A 26,209-nucleotide genomic window follows, 5' to 3' on the forward strand; every position below is an offset into this window, starting at 1 on the left:
TCGACACCAGATAATCCTGACACAGTAACTTCAACCCTGGTTGCTAGTTTCTCTGTTCAGTTGCAGGTTATTAGGGGTGACATTTTTCACCTGCCGCTAATGACTGTACAAACCAATCTCACGGCTTTGTCACAGTGTTCTGCGCTGTTGCAGCTGCACAAATTGAGAGGTAGTGTCACCCCTAGCAACAAAGAGGATTTAGGGAAAACTGTTACCGTGGATGTCATGTCAGAGGAGGAGGAAGCCATTTGAGATTTGCCTGGTATGTATTCAACAACCGTAAAAGTGCACATTTGTTTTCATTAATTCATGTTTTTACACCGTTTTATGTATTGCATTAATGTGACCTGTTAGCGTTGTATATTTGATGGCCATGTGATGGGGGATGAGCTAAGAAGACGCCAACAAGGAATCGTTGAACAAAAAGCTTTAGACTAGAACTGCAGCTTCCAGGAGAAAGAGTATGGGCCTGATCACTCCTCTGTTGTCTTCTTGGACAACTGTCCTTAAATAGCCTTGGGGCCAGCCAGTTTGGACAGCACCTAGTTTGTTGCTTAGCCAGTCAACCTATTTCCTGCGATAAGTTTTAGTTGGGTTACCTCCAATCCTATCCTCTACTCCTACTTGTGAGGGCTTCCTACCAGAAGTTGCTAATGTCTTTACACTTCCTCGTAAAATCCAAACCTGCATTCATGTAGGATTCCAATTTCCTGGGGGGAAAGGCCACCACTCTGGAGAGCTTGTGATGGACATGTGCACATTTGAAGATATCAAAGGGCTTATTTCCTTAGTAGAATAATTAAATGATTCTGTGACCAAATACAAACACATGCCAGCTCACAATCATATGGTACATGTTACAATTCACCACATAAGCACAAAATAAACATGCTATAGAGTGTCATCTTTGTTTGTGATGTTGTAGATGTTCATTCCAAATATATTAAAGAAATTATAATAACATTAAACCAATGATAATACAATCAAAATGTCTATATGAAATAAGACCCTGCCTGCACATTTGACAAATAGCAGTGTACAGACAAACTCACCAATTGAGTGCAAGAATGATTACCAAGGTGTGAGATGCAACCAGAGAATTATGTTCTATAGCATGAGCCAGAAGTGTGAACATCTGCCAGGAGCTAAAAATGGTTCCCATCCTGGCTCCTGGTTACAGCTGAGATATTCCTGAATAGTCCTTTTTTAATCCAGAATATCTTGAAAAATAAATGGCGGTATGCAGGTCCAATGAAATGTCACCATGTTGGTCTTAAAATATGTATGATTCAAAGTTTGCTTTGGTTGATTACATAACTGCAGCTTTATCAGCAGTTATAAGTACTATATTTTTTAAAGGACTATGAAATAAAGTGGTTAGTGAACTGAGAAAGTCCCAGTATTTTTTTTTCATGCAGATTTTTGCTGATTCTTAAGGAAACAGTTCACTCATTTGGAAAAATATCCATAAATTAACCAATCGCAAATGTACCTCAGGAAAGTGTTTAGTTAAAGGCCTACTGAAACCCACTACTACCAACCACGCATCTGATAGTTTATACATCAATGATGAAATATTAACATTGCAACACATGCCAATATGGCTGGTTTAGTTTACTAAATTGCAATTTTAAATTTCCCGTGGAGTTTCTTGTTGAAAACGTTGCAAAATAATGATGCGTGCGCGTGACGTCACGGACTGTAAGGAAATATCAGCTCAGCACCACTTACGGCTAAAAGTCGTCTCTTTTCATTGCATAATTACACAGAAATTTGGACATCTGTGTTGCTGAATCTTTTGCGATGTGTTCAATTTTTAATGGAGACTATAAAGAACAATGCTGTTGGTGGAAAGCGGTGGATTGCAGCTGTCTTTAGGACCGAGACACAGACGGTGTTTCTTTGTATTTAACACAGAGCGGTCAAGCAAACATGTTTCTCTACGTCAACCAGCATTTTTTTGGATGGGAAAATTGTGATATAAATCTTACTGGAGACATCATTGGATTATTGTTCCTCCTGCAGTAGCTGTTTGAAATGCAGCTGTGAGCTTGGCTCCTCGGCTTCTCTCTGAGACACTTGGTGTTCACCGCAGCCATCCGACCTCGAGGTATGTCTTTACAATCTCACTAAAACACTATTGAAACAATAAGCAGATAAGGGATCTTCCAGAATTATCCTAGTAAATGTGTCTAATTACATCTGAAACGCTCAAACTGCCGCCACCCTTTTTATTTTGTTTTATTATATGTATTTTTTTCTAGTCCTTCGCTATCAATATCATCATCCACAAATCTTTCATCCTCGCTCAAATTAATGGGGAAATTGTCGTTTTCTCGGTCCGAATAGCTCTTGCTGCTGGAGGCTCCCATTAAAAACAATGTGAGGACATGAGGAGCCCTCACCCTTGTGACGTCATCGTCTGCGACTTCCGGTAAAGGCGAGGCTTTTTTATCAGCACCAAAAGTTGCAAACTTTATCGTGGATGTTCTCTACTAAATCCTTTCAGCAAAAATATGGCAATATCGCGAAATGATCAAGTATGACACATAGAATGGACCTGCTATACCCGTTTAAATAAGAAAATCTCCCTTCAGTAGGCCTTTAAACTTACTGTTAATGGAATTGTTAGTAATGATGCTTCAGAAACTGCCAATGAATTGAACTCATATTTCATTAATTCTGTTCAACAACTTGCAGCCAGTTTGATACTAAAACCGTGACCATGCAATGATACAAAAGGTTCACTTAGACTTAGACAACCTTTATTGAACCACAAGGGTAATTCTCAGTATCCGTGTGGTCAGAGTGTCTGCCCTAATATCGGTAGATTGTGGGTTCAAATCCCAGCTGAGTCATACCAAAGACTATAAAAATGGGACCCATTACCCCCCTGCTTTGCACTCAGCGTCAAGGGTTAGAATTGGGTGTTAAATCACCAAAATGATCTAAATCTTATCTTGAATTGTGACAACAGTGTGTTCAAATAACCAGACGTAGTAAATTGTGATTTGTGTGGGCCACAATTGTCTTTTTTGGGTCCACTGTTTTCAGTATGTACTGTATATAATTGACTTCCCTAACATTTTCAAAAATTAAACAAACAGTTAGCTGAAGTATCAACATGGCTTCAAAATAACTGTTTAACCCTAAATTATAACAAAACGGTCCAAATGTGTTTCTCTTTGTAAAAAAACAATCATTAAATGAAATCCAGGTCAACATTAATAAATGATAAATGATAAATGGGTTGTACTTGTATAGCGCTTTTCTACCTTCAAGGTACTCAAAGCGCTTTGACATTACTTCCACATTTACCCATTCACACACACATTCACACACTGATGGAGGGAGCTGCCATGCAAGGCGCCAACCAGCACCCATCAGGAGCAAGGGTGAAGTGTATTGCTCAGGACACAACGGACGTGACGAGGTTGGTACTAGGTTGGAATTGAACCAGGGACCCTCGGCTTGCGCACGGCCACTCCTCCACTGCGACACGCCGTCTCTAATCAAAATAAAAAAGAGCAGTTCAAATAATTTAAATATCTAAGTGTTACGTTGGACCCTAGGCTAAGATTTGATGGCCATACAAAACAAATGACTATGACCATGAAAATAAATATGAATAGTTTCAGGATGATTAGACCTAATCTGTTTAAGCTGCACAAGTTTACATGCATGCAGTGCTTTAATTAGTCTGGGTACAGGTCATGAAATGTGTAGCGAAGCCTATGTTGTCATCATATAAACAAACACCAAAGATATTTGACCAAAAAAACAATGAAGAATCATCACTGCTGTATTATCGAAAAATATAACATGAGTTTTGATCTTTTTTTTTTAATTTTCTCATTTTAAAAAGCAATTGTTAAGTTTCTTAATGGATTAGCCCCTGATGTGAAGTGAAGTGAAATGAATTATATTTATATAGCGCTTTTCTCAAGATATGTGTAAAGAAATACAAAGACAAAGTAGTGAAGGTGTGCGGACTCGAGGTGTGGAGTGAAAAGGTGTCGTACGACTCTGGGTCGGTCTGCGTTCTCAGTGAAGGCCTCAGATTTTTGGAACTCTCTGCCACTGGTGTTAAAGTCACAGTCGGACAGTAATGTTTTCTCCACAAAACCGAAGAAGTGGTTTAAGGAAAATCAGAAGTGTGAGCACTACAGTAGAACTGGATGTGGTAATGGACAACTGGTGCCAATTATTTTCTATGCATTTTTATTTTGTGCTTGTCTTATTCCTTTTGCATAGTTGTCACCCTTCTTCACTTTTCTTTAAAAGTCTAAAACCAGGGATGAGGGTTGCAAATAAGCCCATGGCTCAAAGTCTTATGTACTTTAACATCGGTTACCTATAGGTAGCAATGTTTAATTGTACTGTCCCTGTCAAATAAAGCAATGAAATACAATTCAATAGTTCAACTTGCTGTGAGGAGTCAGCTTTGGCTCTACCTGCTGGCTGCAAAGTGGTTGTGCTCTGTCTTTATTTAACTGCAAATGGGAACCTAAGATGAGTTTAATATCCATTTAAAGGCCTACTGAAACCCACTACTACCGACCACGCAGTCTGATAGTTTATATATCAATGATGAAATATTAACATTGCAACACATGCCAATACGGCCGGTTTAGTTTACTAAATTGCAATATAAAATTTCCCGCGGAGTTTCTTGTTGAAAACGTCGCGGAATGATGACGTGTGCACGTGACGTCACGGACTGTAGAGGACATATTAGCGCAGCACCATTTGCGGCTAAAAGTCGTCTTTTTTCATCGCGCAATTAAACAGAATTCTGGACATCTGTGTTGCTGAATCTTTTGCAATTTGTTCAATCAATAATGGAGAAGTCAAAGTAGAAAGATGGAGTTGGGAAGCTTTAGCCTTTAGCCACACAAACACACGGTGATTCCTTGTTTAAAATTCTTGGAGGTGAATCTTTACTATGGATCAGAACGGTCAAGCCAACATGGTTCCTGACCACTTGTCAACCGGCAGGTTTCGGTGAGAAAATTATGGTAAAAGTCGCATCTTACCGGAGATCAGCTGAGCTTGCGCCGTCAGCTGCCGTCGACTTCCCTCAGAGACTGGCCTCAAGACACCCGTGGACAAACCCCTCCGACTATCAGGTACTATTTATACTCACTAAAACACTAGCAACACAATAGAAAGATAAGGGATTTCCCAGAATTATCCTAGTAAATGTGTCTAAAACTCCTGAATCCGTCCTAATGCAATCGCCTTTTTTTTTTGTAACTTTTTTTTTTTTTTTTTTCTAGTCCTTCGCTATCAATATCCTCATCCACAAATCTTTCATCCTCGCTCAGATTAATGGGGAAATTGTCGTTTTCTTGGATTGAATAGCTCTTGCTGCTGGAGGCTCCCATTATAAACAATGTGAGCACGTGAGGAGCCCTCACCCTTGTGACATCATCGTCTGCGACTTCCGGTAAAGGAAAGGCTTTTTTTATCAGCACCAAAAGTTGCGAACTTTATTGTCGATGTTCTCTACTAAATCCTTTCAGTAAAATATGGCAACATCGCAAAATGATCAAGTACAACACATAGAATGGACCTGCTATCCCCGTTTAAATAAGAAAATCTCATTTCACTAGGTCTTTAACCCACGTCATTAGGGTCTAAATATTATGTATTGCATATGATTTTTTTTTTGGACACTCAGTTCTGTTTTTGCACTTCCTGGTTTGTTTTCGTCACCATGCCAACTCATTGATTTTCACCTTGCCCTCAAGTCACGCCCCTGTCCTCAGCTCTCACACCTGTTAGTAATGATCACAGTTATTATTTAAGCCACATCACCCATCTACCTTCATGCCTTGCCACGCTTTTTATTATTCTGTCCATGCCACGTAAGTTTTTCTGGTTAGTTATTAATGCCACAGCGCAAATGTTTTTGTTTCATGTTTATAGTTTACAGCAGGGGCGCTCACACTTTTTCTGCTGGTGAGCTACTTTTCAATTGACCAAGTCGAGGAGATCTACCTCATTCCTATTTATAATTTATATTTATTTATTTATAAAAGAGACATTTTTGTTAACAAGTTAATGGTGTTTAATGATAATACAAGCATGTTTAACACACATAGATTCCTTTCTTTCATGAAGACAAGAATATAAGTTGGTGTATTTGATTCTGATGACTTGCATTGATTGGAATTAGACAGTGGTGCTGATAACGTCCGCATTGTCAAATGGAGGAAAAAAAAAGTCCTCCTTTCTGTCCAATACCACATGAAAGTGGTTGGATTTGGCATCTCCTTTGTCCAACTTGCATACTTGTTTTTAAACACTTAGTTATGAGAGTAGCATATGTGTGTGGCCCTTTAATGTCTGGCAGCAGGTGAGTGACGTCAGTGAGTGTGCGGGTGGGCAAGCAAGTGAGAAAGCGGTCGCTGAGGGCGGGGGAGAAATACATTGGCATCAAACTCCGTAGCTTGCTGGCTTGTGCATGCTAGCTTTCTGAGACTCTTATTTTGTTAGCACAGGTAGGATGAAACAGGTCTTTTATTGTGAAGACAGGAACTGTGCAGTCGGTCTTTAGAGTTTTGACAGTAGGTACGGAGTCTCTAGAAATAAAATGTGTTTCTCTGCGTCCGCCCTGTTAGTGATTTTTTTCCTTAAATATGAGCTCGCAGCGGCCAGCGTCATCTCACAAGATCCTCGGGTGCCGAGAATGTCAAACAACTGACGAAAGTTTAGTCTTGGTATGATTGATGATTGCTAATTTTTATGTATATTTTTTAATGCCTGGCTTGAGATCGACTGACACACCCTCCGAGATCGACCAGTCGATCGCGATCGACGTAATGCCCACCCCTGGTTTACAGCCTTTGTTCTAGTCATTTGTTTTTGTAGCCAAGAATTTGTTCTCCGCCATTGTGTGCGCCCTTTGTTTGCCTTTTGTAGTTTGTTTGTGTTAGTGTTATTAAATCAAGATGTTCTTACATTCACGTCTGGTTCGTCCTAAATATCCTCTGTGTCGAAGAAACAAGCAAAGTCCAAGTCCATGCCTGACAGAAGTTGCCAGCAAAGAAAGTTTCTTCGCAGAAAATTTGGACGAGGTATTCCTTTCCGACCAGGACAAGCAAGAGATCCTCCTGAAGCTCAAAGCAAATGCCCAGCCATTGGAGTGCAAGGACGAAGCGGAGCTATCAGAAGAGGATCTCCCTCCCAATGCTATGGTGGCATGGGGGCAACTTCTGGCTAAGATGACGGACGCAGAAGACCGCTTCCGCCCCCACTCGCAAGCCACCCGGACGTCCTCCTCAGCGCTTTGCCTGTCGCGCGGTGACGTCACACCACCTGGGACGCGAGGGCTCCAGCGGCGGCTCGACGCAGCGCAAGACAATGCGCAGAAGAAGTGCAGGACTTTTCCCCCAGTGTCGACTGCCAGGCTCTTCCCGTACGGCTTCTCCTCCCCGCCCAAGTCACGAATGTTTTTTTTTTCTTCACCCACTCAATGAAAGCCTTAAGAAAAAAGACTTTTGGGACAATTTAAAGGGGAGGATTCTGCCCCCCTCCATAACTCCCTCCGCCCACCCCAAGAGACTGTTCCGGATCGCGGTGAACGCGTCTGGTATCTGCCCCTTGAGGAGGGGGGGCTAGGGCTGGGGGTTGTTCAGATGATGCCAAGCCATACCCGCCAGCTTGCCCGCTACCACCAGTTTTTCAGCCTGCCAAGCCACAGCCGCCAACACGGCCGCCACCACCGGTCTTTCGGCCTGCTAAGCCGCACCCTCCAGCTAGGCCACCACCACCTGCATCACAGCTAGCTGCACCATGGCTAGTGCCTGTCGCTACTCCAACGCTAGCACCTAGTCCCCGGCTAGCACCAAGTCAAAGTCCACGGCTAGCACCAAGTCAAAGTCCAGGGCTAGCACCAAGTCAAAGTCCACAGCTAGCACCAGTCCAAGTCCAAGGCTAGCACCAAGTCCAAGGCTAACACAAAGTCCAAGTCCAGCACAAAGTTCAAGTCCAAGGCTAGCACCAAGTCCAAGGCTAGAACCAAATTCAAGTATAGCACCAATTCCCAGTCCAAGGCTAGCACCAGGTCCAAGTCCAAGGCTAGCACCAAGACCAAGTCCAAGGCTAGCACCAAGTCCACGCCAAGCTCCAGTGTCTGCACAACGTCGGGTGCGAGTGCCTGCACCATGTCAAGCTCCAGTGCTGCCAGTAGCTGCACCATGTCGGGCCCCAGAGACTGCACCACAAGATGTACAAGTGCCTGCACCATGTCGGGTTCCAGTGCCTTCACCACGTTGGGTTCCAGTGCCTGCACCACGCCAAGCTCCAGTGTTGCCAGTAGCTGCTCCACGCCAAGCTCCAGTGCCTGCACCACTCCAGGCCCCAGTGCCTGCACCACGCCAGGTCCCAGTGCCTGCACCACAAGAGGTACCATTGTCTGCACAACGCCAAGTCCCAGTGCCTGCTCCACGTCGGGCCCCAGTGCCTGCACCACTACAGGTACCAGTGCCTGCTCCACGCCAAGCTTCAGTGCCTACACCACGCCAAGCTCCAGCGCCGCCAGTAGCAGCACCACGCCAAGCTTCGCCGCCTGCCACAATGACGACGCGTCCGCCTCCTTGTAGGCCACTTATATGGCTACTACCTGGTCGTTCGCCACGGCAAGGGCGCCAAGCTCCTCGTCGACCACAGATGTGGCCACTATGTGGTCGTCCGCCATGCCAAGGGCGCAGACTTTCTCGTCGGCCACGGATATGGCCCTTCCCGGGTTGCCGACCTCGTCAGGTGTAGCGGGCCTCTACGCATCGCCGCCACCTGACTCTGCCCTGGTGGATTCAGGGACACGTGGTCTGGCGACCCACCGCCATGTCCCCCTCCCGCCCTCCCATGACTCGATCATAGTTTTGTTTTTTGGACATCTGGGAGCTGTCCTTAACGGGGGAAGGGGGGGGGGATTCTGTCATGCCTATGGATCATGTTTTGTTTTTGTCATGTTTGGTCATGTTATGTTTTGTTTATACTCAGTTCTGTCTTTGCACTTCTTGGTTTGTTTTCGTCTCCATGCCAACTCATTGATTTTCACCTTGCCCTCAAGTCACGCCCCTGTCCTCAGCCCTCACACCTGTTAGTAATGATCACAGTTATTATTTAAGCCAGAGTTACCAGGTAGTCGGCCTGCCAACTTCCCACATCACCCATCAACCTTCATGCCTTGCCACGCTGTTTATTATTCTGTCCATGCCACGTAGGTTTTTTTGGTTTGTTACTAATGCCACAGCGCAAGTGTTTTTGTTTCACGTTTATATTTTACATCCTTTGTTCTAGTCATTTGTTTTTTTAGCCAAGTATTTGTTCTCCGCCATTGTGCGCGCCCTTTGTTTGCCTTTTTGTAGTTTGTTACATTCACATCTGGCTCGTCCTAAATATCCTCTGCGACGAAGAAAAAGAAAGTCCAAGTACATGCCTGACAATATATATATATATATATATATATATATATATATATATATATATATATATATATATATATATATATATATATATACACATATATATATATATATATACACACATAAATATAAATATATCGTCAGAGTTTCTGTGGTTTATCCGTTACACAATGCTCAATACCGGGATAGAGCGGAATATATGTTAGGTCAGAAAAAAACATTAAGGGTTTATCATCCCTACAAGCCTGTTTCGCAGGTTTCCCTGCTCGTCAGGGGATTTTATTGAATATCGATCTGATAACAGGTAGTTAAAGGATCGTACATTGGCCATTATTTAATTCCTCGTGTCCAGGGACGTATTTCCTGAGTTTATTTACATAATGTCCATTTTTAAAAAAGGTAAAAACATTTTGTGACAATAAAAAAAATTTAAGTAGTATCAACTAGATATGCTATTTTACTTGGTATCACTACAGTGAATGTCAGGTGTGGCTCCACCCATGGCATTTGTTTGTATTCAGGGGTGCTAGCTTTCTGTTAGCAGTTACCTATTGTATCCTGCTAAGGTGTGTAGTGAAGCATGTTTAGCTATTCCTCGTCCTGCAGGCATGGTACTTGTAAGAAACATATTTTATTTCTCACCATGGAGACGAGGATTAGGGATTTAGAAGTAGCTAAAACGCTGCTGACAGCGGATGGACATTTGCCTTGTCTTGAAGCAACTCTTCCTAAAGGCGTTTCAGTGTTACAGTGTCACATTTATCGTTAGTTTTTAAGCCAAAATGTATCCATTCTCCCTTTTTTGTCTACACACTCTGTCTGCTTGTAAGTACTCTGTGATTTTGCGCTGCCGAACATGCTCCCTTTGCTCGCAAAAGCAGCAATGTCACGACGTGACGACACGCCGCCATGCCTGGTAATCGTTACTTTTCAAACAGAGTATAGTACCGTTTTTGATTCATTAGTACCGCGATACTATACCAGTACCTGTATACCGTAAAACCCTAATAAACATATGTACATACAACATATATTTTAATAATGTATGTTAACATATTAATAATAATAACATTAAATATATTGCATATATATATTTTTTAGGACTGCCAAAATAAAAGAGTTATCTCATGTGATTAATCTTAACAAATATTGCATTAAAACCTCTAATGGCCTTAGTGGTCACATGCGTGGAGAGCACCTTGTAGCTCTTATTTTCAAAATTGTGTACACTACTGAATTGGGGTCTTATGGCCCTTATGTGGACACTTATACTGCTATCTGGTGGTGTAAGAAGAGTATAACATACAATAAAGTTGGAAAAAAATGGATAAAAATTAGAATTAGCATGTCGCTAAACATGAAGTACACATTTGTGTACTTATAGATTAAGTACATCACACAAAAAGATGATTCTTAGTTTATCATTCTAATTAGGGTCCAATAAGACCAAAATTCAAAGACAAAAAAAACAAAACAAAAAAAACATGTAAACAAACTTTATTTTGACCGTATAAGCTCTTTTACAAACGTACTTCAACCGCTAGACTCTTTTGATTGATTGAGTGAAACTTTTATTAGTAGATTGCACAGTGCAGTACAAATTCCGTACAATTGACCACTAAATGGTAACGCCCGAATAAGTTTTTCAACTTGTTTAAGTCGCGGTCCACGTAATCAATTCATGGTAAAAACTCCTTTGTCCCACACACCATCTGACTGTACAATTCCTCTCCTGGGGTGAGGGGGGTACTAGGATGACGGGGGATGTAAAACAATAACAAAACTGAAATAAACTGCAACAGAAAACAGTGCAATTAACAGTGCAATATACTGTACATTCATAACTTGTTATATTTTTATTTTTACTGTTATATTCCTATTGTTGCTTCTTATTTGTATTCTTATTGTAATATTTTCTATATTACAATAAGAATACAAGAATATAAGGATGCGTTTGGACCTGGCATGCCCAAACGCATTGTGAGGGTCTGCTGGGAACGCCTAGCAGAGTCTCCTGTCAGAGAGAGTTTCAATTCCCACCTCCGGAAGAACAAGAACTTTGAACCTGTCATGAGGGAGGTGCTGGACATTGAGTGCGAGTGGACCATGTTCCGCACCTCTATTGTCGAGGCGGCTGACTGGAGCTGTGGCTGCAAGGTGGTTGGTGCCTGTCGTGGCGGTAATCCAAGAACCTGTTGGTGGACACCAGCGGTGAGGGATGCTGTCAAGCTGAAGAAGGAGTACTATCGGGTTCTTTTGGCTCATAGGACTCCGGAGGCAGTGGACAGGTATCGACAGGCCAAGCGGTGTGCAGCTTCAGCGGTCGCCTAGGCAAAAATTTGGACATGGTAGGAGTTCGGGGAAACCATGGAAAACGAATTCCGGACGGCTTCGAAGCGAATCTGGACTACCATCCGACGCCTCAGGAAGGTGAAGCAGTGCACTGTCAACAGCATGTATGGTGCGGGGGGGTTCTGCTGACCTCAACTGTGGATGTTGTGGATAGGTGGAGAGAATACTTCGAAGACCTCCTCAATCCCACCATCACGTCTTCCTATGAAGAAGCAGTCCCTGGGGAATCTGTGGTGGGCTCTCCTATTTCTGGGGCTGAGGTTGCTGAGGTAGTTAAAAACCTCCTCGGTGGCAAGGCCCCGGGGGTAAATGAGATCCATCCGGAGTTCCTTAAGACTCTGGATGCGGTGGGGCTGTCATGGTTGACAAGACTCTGCAACATCGCGTGGACATCGGGGGTAGTACCTCTGGATTGGCAGACCGGGGTGGTGGTTCCTCTCTTTAAGAAGGGGAACGGGAGGGTGTGTTCCAACTATCGTGGGATCACACTCCTCAGCCTTCCTGATAAAGTCTATTCAGGTATACTAGAGAGGAGGCTACACCGGATAGTCGAACTTTGGATTCAGGGGGAACAGTGTGGTTTTAGTCCTGGTCGTGGAGCTGTGGATCAGCTCTATCCTCTCGGCAGGATCCCTGAGGGTGCATGGGAGTTTGCCCAACCAGTCTACATGTGGTTTCTGGACTTAGAGAAGGCATTCGACTGTGTCCCTCGGGAAGTCCTGTGGGGAGTGCTCAGTGAGTATGGGGTATCGGACTGTCTGTTTGTGGCGGTCAGCTCCCTGTACTATCAGTGTCAGAGCTTGGTCCGCATTTCCGGCAGTAAGACGTACACGTTTCCAGTGAGGGTGGGACTCTGCCAAGGCTGCCCTTTGTCAACGATTCTGTTCATTACTTTTATGGACAGAATTTCTAGGCGCAGTCAAGTCGTTGAGGGTATCTGGTTTGATGGCTGCAGGATTAGGTCTCTGCTTTTTGCATATGATGTGGTCCTGACGGCTTCATCTGGCCGGGATCTTCAGCTCTCACCGGATCGGTTCGCAGCCGAGTGTGAAGCGACCGGGATGAGAATCAGCACCTCCAAATCCATGGTTCTCGCCCGGAAAAGGGTGGAGTGCCATCTCCGGGTTGGGGAGGAGACCCTGCCTCAACTGGAGGAGTTCAATTATCTCGGAGTCTTGTTGACGAGTGAGGGAAGAGTGAATAATGAAATTGACAGGCGGATCGGTGCGGCTTCTTCAGTAATGTGGACGCTGTATCGATTCAAGCTGAGCCGGAAGGCAAATTTCTCAATTTACTGGTCGATCTACGTTCCCATCCTCACCTATGGTCATGAGCTTTGGGTTATGACCAAAAGGATAAGATCACGGGTACAAGCGGCTGAAATAAGTTTACTCTGCCGTGTGCCGGGGCTCTCCCTTAGAGATTGGGTGAGAAGCTTTGTCATCCGGGACGAACTCAGAGTAAAACCGCTGCTCTTCCACATTGAGAGGAGACAAATGAGGTTGTTCGGGCATCTGGTCAGGATGCCACCCGAACGCCTCCCTAAGAAGGTGATTAGGACACGTCCGACCGGCAGGAGGCCACAGGGAAGACCCAGGGCACGTTGGGTGGACTATGTCTCCCAGCTGGCCTAGGAACGCCTCGGGATTCCTCGGGAAGAGCTGGACCAAGTGGCTGGGGAGAGGAAAGTCTGGGCTTTCCTGCTTAGGCTGCTGACCCCGCGACCCGACCTCGGATAAGAGGAAGAAGATGGATGGATGGATGGATGTTAACCATTGTACAGGAATGTGAAGGTAAATGAGTTGTAGGTATCCCAAATAAATTACAACGGACACGATAAAGGACAAGTGGTTTATCCAATCACATACAATTTTCTTTTTTTTTTTACAAGGACTCGCCTTCTGAAATACATCTCCTATTGAGAAGTCCCAGATCCTTGTGTTGGAGCTCAGCAAACTACAAGGAAAGGGTGATTGTTTAATATGTATTTTTTATATATGTCGCTTTGGATTAAAGCGTCTACCAAATACTTAAACATAAACATACAAACTTTGTATATAAACCCCTGAAAGTCTTTTTATCAGCCAAAACTACCAATATGTTTTAATGGATTCTGGGTCATCCTGCCCCAGAAGATTTATTTGTGATGTTCGCATACAAATATTGAAGATGCTTGCTCCTTCTCAACTCTGTAGTAATATTCATTTCACAAAATACAACCAATAGTACATTAATGTTATATCTTTCTTGTGAAAAGTAATCACCCGATTCCTATTTTTAACAGTCCGCTCATTTGAGCAGGAAAATGTCAACTGTCAGTATAGGCTGCTCGCTCGCTCCTCGTCACCACTACAAGATGGCGGCCAAATTACTCACGTCACAGCAGCCGATGCTGCGTCTACTTATAAGATGTCTATTGTAACGACCTGGTCGCATGGTGATGCGGGATTCCTTCTCCCAGGGATGCAGACGGGCTACGGACACAGCGTGCAGGTAGGAAAAATTATTTATTAAGAAATAAATCAGGTAGAACAAAGAAAAACGTGCTCATAGGCAAACAACTAAAAGAGCTAGCATGGGAACTAGAAAACAAATAGCCCAGCGTGGAAGCTAGCAGGTAGCGAGCAGGAAAACAGAAGTCGTTACTTGTTGTTTGAACACAAACTAGGTAGCCAGACTGACCGACTGGAAAAGGCAAGCTTAAATAATGACAGTAATCACAAAAAAGGTGCACGTCCGGAACAAGCGGCAGGTGAAAATAATGAGTAACTATGGAAACAGACTGAGAGGTGCACAAACAGGAACCGAAGGAGTCCAAGACCAACAGAAAACACAAAAAGACTTAAAAATCTAATCATAATATGATCCGGGCAGCGGATCATAACAGTCTATGGTTATAATGTCATTGCAAACACGGCAATCTGTTGTGTCCAATACAGTTCGCTACCTTATTCATACTTTTTGTAAAGGGATTTTTTTTTTAAGCAGGGTTGCATGGGGTACCTACACATAACTTTACGTTAGTCAATGTATCACACACAGTACCGTAGCGTTAGACGGCGGTCAGCAGCACCGCGTATTTTAGCCACTTACAAAAAGACAAACAGTCAAATAAAAGTCAGTTAAAATGTACACTATATTAAGAATATGTGTACATTTTGCATAGGACCCTGACAAAGTACAACTCAGTTCATTGTTATGTTCATGTATTTGTTGTATTTTTCATGTGGACACACACATAAACACACATACAGTATGTACAATCGCCCTAAACCATCCATTTTCCATCCATTTTCTACCGCTTATTCCCTTTTAGGATAGCGGGGGGCGCTGGCGCCTATCTTAGCTACAATCGGGCCGAAGGCGGCGTACAACTGGACAAGTCGCCGCCTCATCGCAGGGCCAACACAGATAGACAGACAACATTCACACTCACATTCACACACTAGGGACCATTTAGTGTTGCCAATCAACCCTTTCCCCAGGTGCATGTCTTTGGAAGTGGGAGGAAGCCGGAGTACCCGGAGCGAACCCACGCATTCACGGGGAGAACATGCAAACTTCACACAGAAAGATCCCAAGCCTGGGATTGAACCCAGGACTGCAGGACCTTCGTATTGTGAGGCAGACGCACTAACCCCTCTTCCACCGTGAAGCCCCGCCCAAAACCAGACCAGAGCAAATCAATCCGGCCCGCCGGACATTACCAAATTATTCTTTTACATCTTTAAGATGGAAAGTGTAGCTGTCATTATGATGTGCAGTCATGTTTTCTAATGACTGTAAGTCTTCAACTATACTAAGTATTTCAATACTTGGAATCTGCGCTTTTGCATTATACAGTATACTAGTTACTATGGTAATCTGATTAGTTATTATGGTCATCTATGTCAAAGCAGGGATTTTTTTAGTAAGTTAGTAAGTAGTAGGTAGGTAGGTAAACGTTATTTATAAAGCGCTTTTCACAGATAAAATCACAAAGGGCTGTACAAAACATAGGTGAAGTAAAACAACAATTCAATTAAAACAGGGGCAACATCATAAAAACGATATGATGTGGATTAAAATTGATAAATAAAATGTGCATTAACTTAAAGCTTTACTAAAAAGAGCAGTTTTCAAATGAAAGTTTCAACACAGTCAAGACCACGAAGGGACTGGTATGAGTTGTTCCAGAGTCTGGGCGCTATAGCCTGGAATTCCAGGTCTCCACGGCTTTTAAAACAAGTTTTCGGGATCTCTAGAAGACCCTGGCCTGAAGACTGGAGTCCGTGCCCTGAAGAGTAGGGGCATAACAAGTTAGTGATGTACTGAGGGCCCCCACCATGCAACGCACGGAATGTCAGGACTAAAATTTTAAACTCAATGCGGAATTTAACTGGAATCCAGTGAAGACCCTTCGTGTTTATATTTCACGGTGCTTGATGCATTTTTGTTGCATTTCGCTTGATTGTAAAATATGTGGATGCAGAGGGGGTATGACGTTCATATGTTGTCAACATTCAGTGTTTTATCCTTCATAGTTAATATTGTAAATGCCACATTCTGTACATTGTACGTTGCTCATTCAGTAAAAAAATAAAGATAAAATGCCATTAGTTTTTAAAGGCGGTCCGTCATTACGTTTTTAGCATTCCATCAGACATTATTGTTTTAGCTTTTGAATTAGTGTTCCTAAAAATCAGATATACCGGCCCCCGGACACATTGTTTTTCTCAAATTTTGGCCCTCAAGTCAAAATAACTGCCCAGGCTACCCTAAACCAGCAGTCAGGAACCTTTTTTGGCTGAGAGAGCCATACAAGCCAAATATTTTAAAAAGTATTTTCATGAGAGCCATATAACATATTTTTTAAGACTGAATATAACTAAATGCGTGCATCTTTAAGTAAGACCAACCTTTTTATAGTATAATAAGTCTCTTATTTTTTTAATAGTATTGTTATTCTGAAGCTGACAAATATTAAATAAATACCATTAATGCGACTAATTGAAAAGGTGCGGTAGGAAACAGATGGATGGATTAAAATACATGAAAATGTTTTATATTTTGAAACTGTTTTTTTAACACTGTGATTACCAGCGGAATTATTTATTACTTATCGTGTTAAGCAATGTCAGCTAAGATTTATCTGAGAGCCATATTCAGTCATCAGAAGAGCCACATATGGCCCGAGAGCCATAGGTTCTCTAACCCTGCTCTAGAGCAGTGGTTCTCAACCTTTTTTCAGTGATGTACCCCCTGTGAACATTTTTTTAATTCAAGTACCCCCTAATCAGAGCAAATAGTTTTTAGTTGAAAAAAAGAGATAAAGAAGTAAAATACAGCACTATGTCATCAGTTTCTGGTTCATTCAATTATATAACAATGCAAAATATTGCTCATTTGTAGTGGTCTTTCTTGAACTATTTGGAAAAAAAGATATAAAAATAACTAAAAACTTGTTGAAAAGTAAACAAGTGACTCAATTATAAAAAAAGATTTCTACACATAGAAGTAATCATCAACTTAAAGTTTTCTCCCTGGGGATTGTAATAGAGATCCATCTGGATTCATGAACTTAATTGTAAACATTTCTTCACAAAAAAAATAAATCTTTAACATCAATATTTTTGGAACATGAACACAAAAAAATCTAGTTGTCAACACTGAATATTGCATTGTTGCATTTCTTTTCGCAGTTTATGAACTTACATTCATATTTTGTTGAAGTATTATTCAATAAATATATTTATAAAGGATTTTTGAATTGTTGCTATTTTTAGAATATTTAAAAAAAATCTCACACACCCCTTGGCATACCTTCAAGTACCCCCAGGGGTATGCGTACCCCCATTTGAGAACCACTGTTCTAGGTTGCTCATTCAGTAAAAAAAAATAAATAAATACAATGCCATTAGTTTTTCAATGCGGTCTGTCATAGCGTTTTTTTAGCATTCAATCAGACATTATTGTGAGGTTTTGTATTACTGTTCCTAAAAATCAGATATACATTTTTTTTTCTTGAATTTTGGCCCATCCATCCATTTTCTACCGCTTATTCCCTTTGGGGTCGCCGGGGGCGCCGGTGCCTATCTCAGCAACAATCGGGAGGAAGGCGATGTACACCCTAGACAAGTCGCCATCTCATCACAGGGCCAACACAGATAGACAACTTTCACACTCACATTCACACACTAGGGACCATTTAGTGTTGCCAATCAACCTATCCCCAGGTGCATGTCTTTGGAAGTGGGAAGAAGCCGGAGTACCCGGAGGGAACCCACGCATTCACGAGGAGGACATGCAAACTCCACACAGAAATATCCCGAGCCCTGGATTGAACCCTAAACTACTCAGGACCTTCGTATTGTGAGGCAGACACACTAACCCCTCTGCCATCGTGAAGCCTCGAATTTTGGCCCTCGAGTCAAAATAATAGCCCAGGCCTGCCCTGAACACTTACACGTATTATAGGCCTACTGAAACCCACTACTACCGACCACGCAGTCTGATAGTTTATACATCACTGATGAAATATTAACATTGCAACACATGCCAATACGGCCTTTTTAGTTTACCAAATTGTAATTTTAAATTTCCTGGGAGTTTCTTGTTCAAAACGTCGCGGAATGATGACGTGTACGCGTGACGTCACGGACTGTTAGGAAATATGAACGCTGCGCACACACACAGCTAAAAGTCGTCTGCTTTAACCGCATAATTACACAGTATTTTGGAGATGTATGTTGCTGAATCTTTTGCAATTTGTTCAAAATAATAATGGAGAAGTCAAAGTAGAAAGATGGAGTTGGGAAGCTTTAGCCTTTAGTCACACAAACACACGGTGATTCCTTGTTTAAAATCCACGGAGGTGAAACTTTAGTATGGATCACAGCGAACATGGATCCCAAACGAATGTCAACCAGCAGGTTTTTGTGAGAACATTGTGGTAAAAAGTCGCTTCTTACCGGAGATCAGCTGAGCTTGTGCCGCCCATAAAACTGCCGTCGACTTCCCTGAGACACTGGCGTCAAGACACCCGTGGACACACACCTCCGACTATCAGGTACTGTTAAACTCACTAAAACACTAGCAAAACAATAGAAAGATAAGGGATTTGCCAGAATTATCCTAGTAAATGTGTCTAAATACATCTGAGTCCGTCTCAATGCAATCGAGTTTTTTTTCTTAACTTGATTTTTTTTTCTTATTTTTTTTTCTAGTCCGTCGCTGTCAATATCCTCAAACACAAATCTTTCATCCTCGCTCAAATTAATGGGGAAATTGTCGTTTTCCTCGGTCCGAATAGCTCTTTTTGTTGGAGGCTCCTGTCACGCCAAATTTCTTCCCCCCTACAAAAACCTTCCCCCCCCCATTTATTTCCGGGGTCATGATTAATACAGACGTTTTGTTAACGCTATATTATAAAAATATAACGCTATATTATAAAAATATAACGCTATATTATAAAAATACATACGTTTTGTTAACGCTATATTATAAGAAAAAATTAAAAAACAATTTACAAACACAAGCTATGGAATGACGCATTTACTTCCAGGGTCACGTTTCCTCTTATGTCATCCCATAGCTTGTGTTTGTAAATTGTTTTTTAATTTTTTTTATAATATAGCATTAACAAAACGTCTGTATTTTTATAATATAGCGTTAACAAAACGTCTGTATTAATCATGACCCCGGAAGTAAATGGGGGGGGGGGGGGGGGGGTTTGTAGGGAGAAGAAATTTGGCATGACACCCCCATTAAAAACAATGTGAGGATGTGAGGAGCCATCAAACATGTGACATCATCGTCTGCGACTTCCGGTAAAGGGAAGGCTTTTCTGTTAGCGACCGAAAGTTGCAAACTTTATCGTGGATGTTCTCTACTAAATCCTTTCAGCAAAAATATGGCAATATTGCGAAATGATCAAATATGACACATAGAATGGACCTGCTATCCCCGTTTAAATAAGAAAATCTCATTTCAGTAGGCCTTTAAAAGGGGACTGTGTCAGCTAAGAGGTGCCTGTCCCTTTAAGAGCAAGGCGTGTCCGTTTGCTGGAGACTCAGGAAGTAGGTTGAGGTTAGGGCGGAGAAGCCCCTCCTTCGAGCTCGAATGTGCGTATGACCGCGGCGCTCCTTCTCTCGGCTGCTAGAATCATCGCCAGCTTCCCCGGCCAGCTGTCGCCGCATCCACTCATGGACGACCCAGCGGTGGTTACGGGTAAGGTGACTTAAGCGGGGAGCCTGTGGGGCCGGAGCGATGGCCACCTGCCCGCTGCCTCTCCTCTGCCCTGTGGCTGGTGGGCATTGTGGCGCAGGCGAGCCTGAACGTCCTGACTGAGATGAAGTTCCTTTTGCAAAGTTAGTTTTAGCAGGTTTGTCAGGTTCGCTGGCGGCCTTTCTAGGAACTAGAATACCCGTGACGTGCAACATTTACGCTCGGTCGCCTCGCGTTTTCGTGGCAACTGAGAACTATTTCGGCATTGGGGAAAAAAAGGGAGGTAGTTAATTTAAGGCCTTTACAGAGGTTGAGTTAAAAAAAAAAAAAGGAGGATGGTTTTTCTTAAAATGTGTTGCTGATGTTGTTAAACTTTCAGGGTTAGGTCAGAAGGTCTTTATCACGATCTCTGGGGGCTTTTGCAGCATTAAGCAAAACATAAGATACGTCTGCATGTATTTGGTACGCACTGTGGTATAGAGTAGAATGGAATAGACATTATTGATCCCTGGGGGGAAATTTCAGCTATAGTTTGTTCACAATGAACAATAAACACTTAGCATAGGGCTGGGCGATATGGCCTTTTTTTTAAAGGCCTACTGAAATGCGATTTTCTTAATTAAACGGGGATAGCAGGTCCATGTTATGTGTCATACTTGATTACTTCGCGATATTGCAATATAATTGCTGAAAGGATTTAGTAGAGAACATCGACGATAAAGTTCGCAACTTTTGGTTGCTAATAAAAAGGCCCTGCCTGTACCGGAAGTAGCAGACAATGTGCGCGTGACATCACTGGTTGTAGAGCTCCTCACATCCTCACATTGTTTACAATCATGGCCACCAGCAGCTAGAGTGATTCGGACCGAAAAAGTGACAATTTCCCCATTAATTTGAGCTAGAATGAAAGATTTGTGGATGAGGATAGTGTGAGTAAAGGACTAGAAGGGAAAAAAAAGACGAGGGCAGTGGGAGCGATTCAGATTACCATGAATTGATTAACATGAACCCCAACTTAAACAAGTTGAAACACTTATTTGCGTGTTACCATTTAGTGGTCAATTGTACGGAATATGCACTGAACTGTGCAATCTACTAATAAAAGTATCAATCAATCAATCAATGTTATTAGACACATTTACTAGGATAATTCTGGAAAACCCCTTATCTGCTTATCGTGTTACCAGTGTTTTAGTGAGATTATATAGTCATACCTGAAAGTCGGAGGGGTGTGGTGACCGCCAGTGTCTCTGAGGGACGCCATGGAGCAGCCAAGAAAGTCGCAGCTGCCTCTTTGACAGCTGCAGGAGGACAAAAGCTCCGCTCATGTTTATGGTAAGAGGCGACTTATTACCACAATTTTTTCACCGAAACCTGCCGGTTGACATTTGGTAGAGAATCATGTTCGCTTGACCGCTGTGTTCCATATTAAAGCTTCACCGTCATCTTAAGGGAATGTAAAAAAACAAAACACCGGCTGTGTTTGTGTTGCTACAGCCGGCAGATATACACCGCTTTCCACCAACAGCTTTCTTTTTTGTAGTCTCCATTAATAATTGAACAAATTGCAAAAGATTCAGCAACACAGAAGTCCAGAATACTGTGTAATTATGCGATAAAAACAGACTACTTTTAGCCGTGATCGGTGCTGGGAGGACATGTCCGCTACCACCGGTGACGTCACGCCTACTGAAATGCGATTTTCTTATTTAAACGGGGAAAGCAGGTCCATGTTATGTGTCATACTTGATCATTTCGCGATATTGCCATATTTTTGCTGAAAGGATTTAGTTGAGAACATTGACGATAAAGTTTGCAACTTTTGGTCGCTAATAAAAAAGCCCTGCCTGTACAGGAAGTAACAAACGATGTGCGCGTGATGTCATGGGTTGTAGAGATCCTCACATTGTTTACAATCATGGCCACCAGCAGCTAGAGCGATTCGGACCGAGAAAGCGACAATTTCCCTATTAATTTGAGCGAGGATGAGCGATTCGTGGATGAGGAAAGTGAGAGTGAAGGACTAGAAGAAAAAAAAAAGATGAGGGCAGTGGGAGCGATTCAGATTACCATGAATTGATTAACATGGACCCCAACTTAAACAAGTTGAAAAACTTATTCGGGTGTTACCATTTAGTGGTCAATTGTAGGGAATATGTACTTAACTGTGCAATCTACTAATAAAAGTATCAATCAATCAATCAATATTATTAGACACATTTACTAGGATAAATCTGGAAAATCCCTTATCTGCTTATCGTGTTACTAGTGTTTTAGTGAGATTATATAGTCATACCTGAAAGTCGGAGGGGTGTGGTGACCGTCAGTGTCTCTGAGGGAAGCCATGTAGAGCCAAGAAAGTCACAGCTGCCTCTTTGACAGCTGCAGGAGGATACAAGCTCCGCTCATGTTTACGGTAAGAGCCGACTTATTACCACAATTTTCTCACCGAAATCTGCCGGTTGACATTTGGTGGAGAACCATGTTCGCTTAACCGCTGTGTTCCATATTAAAGCTTCACCGTCATCTTTAGGGAATGTAAAAAAAAAAACCCCAAAAAACACACCCGCTGTGTTTGTGTTGCTACAGCCGGCAGATATACACCGCTTTCCACCATCAGCTTTCTTTTTTGTAGTCCCCATTATTAATTGAACAAATTGCAAAAGATTCAGCAACACAGATGTCCAGAATACTGTGTAATTATGCGATAAAAACGGACTACTATTAGCCATGATCGGTGCTGGGAGGACAAGTCCGCTACCACCGGTGACGTCACGCCTACTGAAATGCGATTTTCTTATTCAAACAGGGATAGCAGGTCCATGTTATATGTCATACTTGATCATTTCACGATATTGCCATATTTTTTGCTGAAAGGATTTAGTAGAGAACATCGACGATAAAGTTCACAACTTTTGGTGCTGATAAAAAAACCTTGCCTGTACCGGAAGTAGCAGACGATGTGCGCGTGATGTCACAGGTTGTGGAGCTCCTCACATCTGAACTTTGTTTACAATTATGGCCACCAGCAGCGAGAGCGATTCGGACCGAGAAAGCGACGATTTCCTCATTAATTTGACTGATGGATGAAAGATTTGTTGATGAGGAAAGTGAGTGTGAAGGATTAGGCGAAAAAAACAAAAAACAAAAAAGAGGGCAGTGGGAGCGATTCAGATGGCCGTGGCAGCCGTGGGGGAAAGACCCAAATAATTGCTTTTATTATACAGATGAGCAATATAATAGCAACATTTAAATGTGATAACAAATTCTAGTTGAGATCTTTAATAATTACTTTGTAAATATTGGACCAAAATTGTAAGAAAGGATTCCAGACCCAGTTTCAATTGAGGACTATATACCATAGAGCGAAATCCCAACTCCATGTTCCTCAGTAATGTAACACAGTAGGAAATAGACTTCCACTGATTGTAACGGAATTGATATGGAAAAGATAAAAAAGGTTATTGATGAGATCTTAGGGCCATTAATGCATATTAGTAACCTATCATTTTAAACAGGTACATTTCTAAACAAAATGAAAATAGCAAAAGTTGCAGCAATTTTATAAGACTGGAGACAAACATCTATTTACAAATTATAGACCTGTTTTTTTACTTCCACAATTTTCTAAAATCATTGAAAAAGTGTTCGATAACAAATTAGAGAGTTTCATAAATAAAAATAGAATACTCGTAGAGAACTAATATGGGTACAGCTAATGTTTCAACTTCAATGGCTATAATTGAAATTTCAGAAGAAATTACCAATGCAATAGATAGTAAAAAAATTGCGGCAGCAGTGTTTATGGATTCAACTAAAGCATTTGACAAATTTAATCACAATATTTTAATCAAAAAACTAGAACGATATGACATTAGAGGGTTAGTCTTAAACCTGGATTAGAAGTTATCTAACGAACAGGAAACAATACGTGAAGCTAGGTGAACACTTCTACAACGCTAAATATATCCTGTGGTGTACCTCAGGGATCAATACTAGGACATAAACTATTCAATCTCTATATAAATGACATTTGTAAAGTTAAAAGAGATTTAAAGTTGGTATTATGTGCGGATGATACAACAGCGTTTTGTTCAGGAGAGAACACAGAAGATAATACATAACAGAAGAAATTAACAAATTAAAAAAATGGTTTGACAAAAACAGACTATCATTGAATCTCAGTAAAACTAAAATAATGCTATTTGGTAACAGTAGAAGAGAAAGACAAATACAAATAGACGGAATAGAAATTGAAAGAGTAAATGAAACCAAATTTCTAGGTATAATGATTGATGATGAATTGAACTGGAAATCTCATGTAAAAAATTTACAACATAAAGTAGCAAGAAACACGTCAATAATGAATAACGTTAAATATGTTCGAGACCAAAAATCACTTTATATTCTCTACTGCTCACTAGTGTTACATATCTGAGTTACTGTGTAGAAATATGGAGAAATAATTACAAAAGTACACATCATCCACTAAAAGTGTTACAAAAAAGATCAGTTAGAATAATACATAATGTTTTATATAGAGAACATACAAACCCTTTATTTATTGAATCAAAGATACTGAAATTCCACGACATTGTGGAATTGCAAATACCTAAAATTTTACACAAAGCAAACTATAACCTGCTACCCAAGAATAAGTATATATATACTGTATGTGTGTGTGTATATATATATATATATATATATATATATATATATATATATATATATGTATATATATATGTATATGTGTATGTATATATATATATATATATATATATATATATATATATATATATATATATATATATATATATATATATATATGCGTGTATGTATGTATATATGTATGTAGGCTTCACGGTGGAAGAGGGGTTAGTGCGTCTGCCTCACAATACGAAGTTCCTTCAGTCCTGGGTTCAAATCCACATCTTTCTGTGTGGAGTTTGCATGTTCTCCCCGTGAATGCGTGGGTTCCCTCCGGGTACTCCGGCTTCTTCCCACTTCCAAAGACATGCACCTGGGGATAGGTTGATTGGCAACACTAAATTGGCCCTCATGTGTGAATGTGAGTGTGAATGTTGTCTGTCTATCTGTGTTGGCCCTGCGATGAGGTGGCGACTTGTCCAGGGTGTACCCTGCCTTCCGTCCGATTGTAGCTGAGATAGGCGCCAGCGCCCTCCGCGACCCCGAAAGGGAATAAGCGGTAGAAAATGGATGGATGGATATATATATATATATATATATATATATATATATATATATATATATATATATATATATATATATATATATTGGATGGATGGATGGATATATATATATATATATTGGATGGATGGATATATATATATATATATATATATATATTAGGCTTCACGGTGGCAGAGGGGTTAGTGCGTCTGCCTCACAATACGAAGTTCCTGCAGTCCTGGGTTCAAATCCAGGCTCGGGATCTTTCTGTGTGGAGTTTGCATGTTCTCCCCATGAATGCGTGGGTTCCCTCCGGGTACTCCGGCTTCCTCCCACTTCCAAAGACATGCACCTGGGGATAGGTTGATTGGCAACACTAAATTGGCCCTAGTGTGTGAATGTGAGTGTGAATGTTGTCTGTCTATCTGTGTTGGCCCTGCGATGAGGTGGCGACTTGTCCAGGGTGTACCCTGCCTTCCGCCCGATTGTAGCTGAGATAGGCGCCAGCGCCCCCCGCGACCCCGAAAGGGAATAAGCGGTAGAAAATGGATGGATGGATGGATATATATATTAGAGGGTCTGGGAAAAAATGTATTCGAATACGAATCGCGATTCTCACGTTGTGCGATTCAGAATCGAATCTCATTTTTAAAAAAAATAGATTTTTTTATTATTTTAATTTTTTAATTAAATTTTTTAAATTTTTTTATCAATCCAACAAACCACTACACAGCAATACCATAACAATGCAATCCAATTCCAAAACCAAACCTGACCAAGCAACACTCGGAACTGCAATAAACAGAGCAATTGAAAGGAGACACAAACACGGCACAGAACAAACCAAAAGTAATGAAACAAAAATGAATATTATCAACAACAGTATCAATATTAGTTATAATTTAAGCATTGCAGTGATTAAAAATCCCTCATTGACATTATCATTAGACATTTCTAAAAATAAAAAAAAGAACAATCGTGTAATCGTGTCACAGTGGCTTACACTTGCATCACATCTCATAAGCTTG

The 26,209-nt window shown here is 41.5% G+C and overlaps 1 protein-coding gene across 1 annotated transcript in view; it reads left to right on the forward strand.

The window, feature by feature from the left end:
- The first annotated feature begins 19,818 nt into the window (after window positions 1-19,818).
- Window positions 19,819-26,209, forward strand: part of LOC133560810 (RELT-like protein 1) — a 57,005-nt gene continuing 50,614 nt past the window's right edge. Inside the window, exon 1 of the mRNA XM_061913756.1 lies at window positions 19,819-19,994. Within this exon, the coding sequence (XP_061769740.1) occupies window positions 19,895-19,994 (100 nt within the window). The 5' untranslated portion in view covers window positions 19,819-19,894. The remainder of the gene's footprint in view (window positions 19,995-26,209) is intronic.

The sequence above is a fragment of the Nerophis ophidion genome, linkage group LG10, assembly GCF_033978795.1.
Source record: "Nerophis ophidion isolate RoL-2023_Sa linkage group LG10, RoL_Noph_v1.0, whole genome shotgun sequence".
NCBI classification, from domain to species: domain Eukaryota; kingdom Metazoa; phylum Chordata; class Actinopteri; order Syngnathiformes; family Syngnathidae; genus Nerophis; species Nerophis ophidion.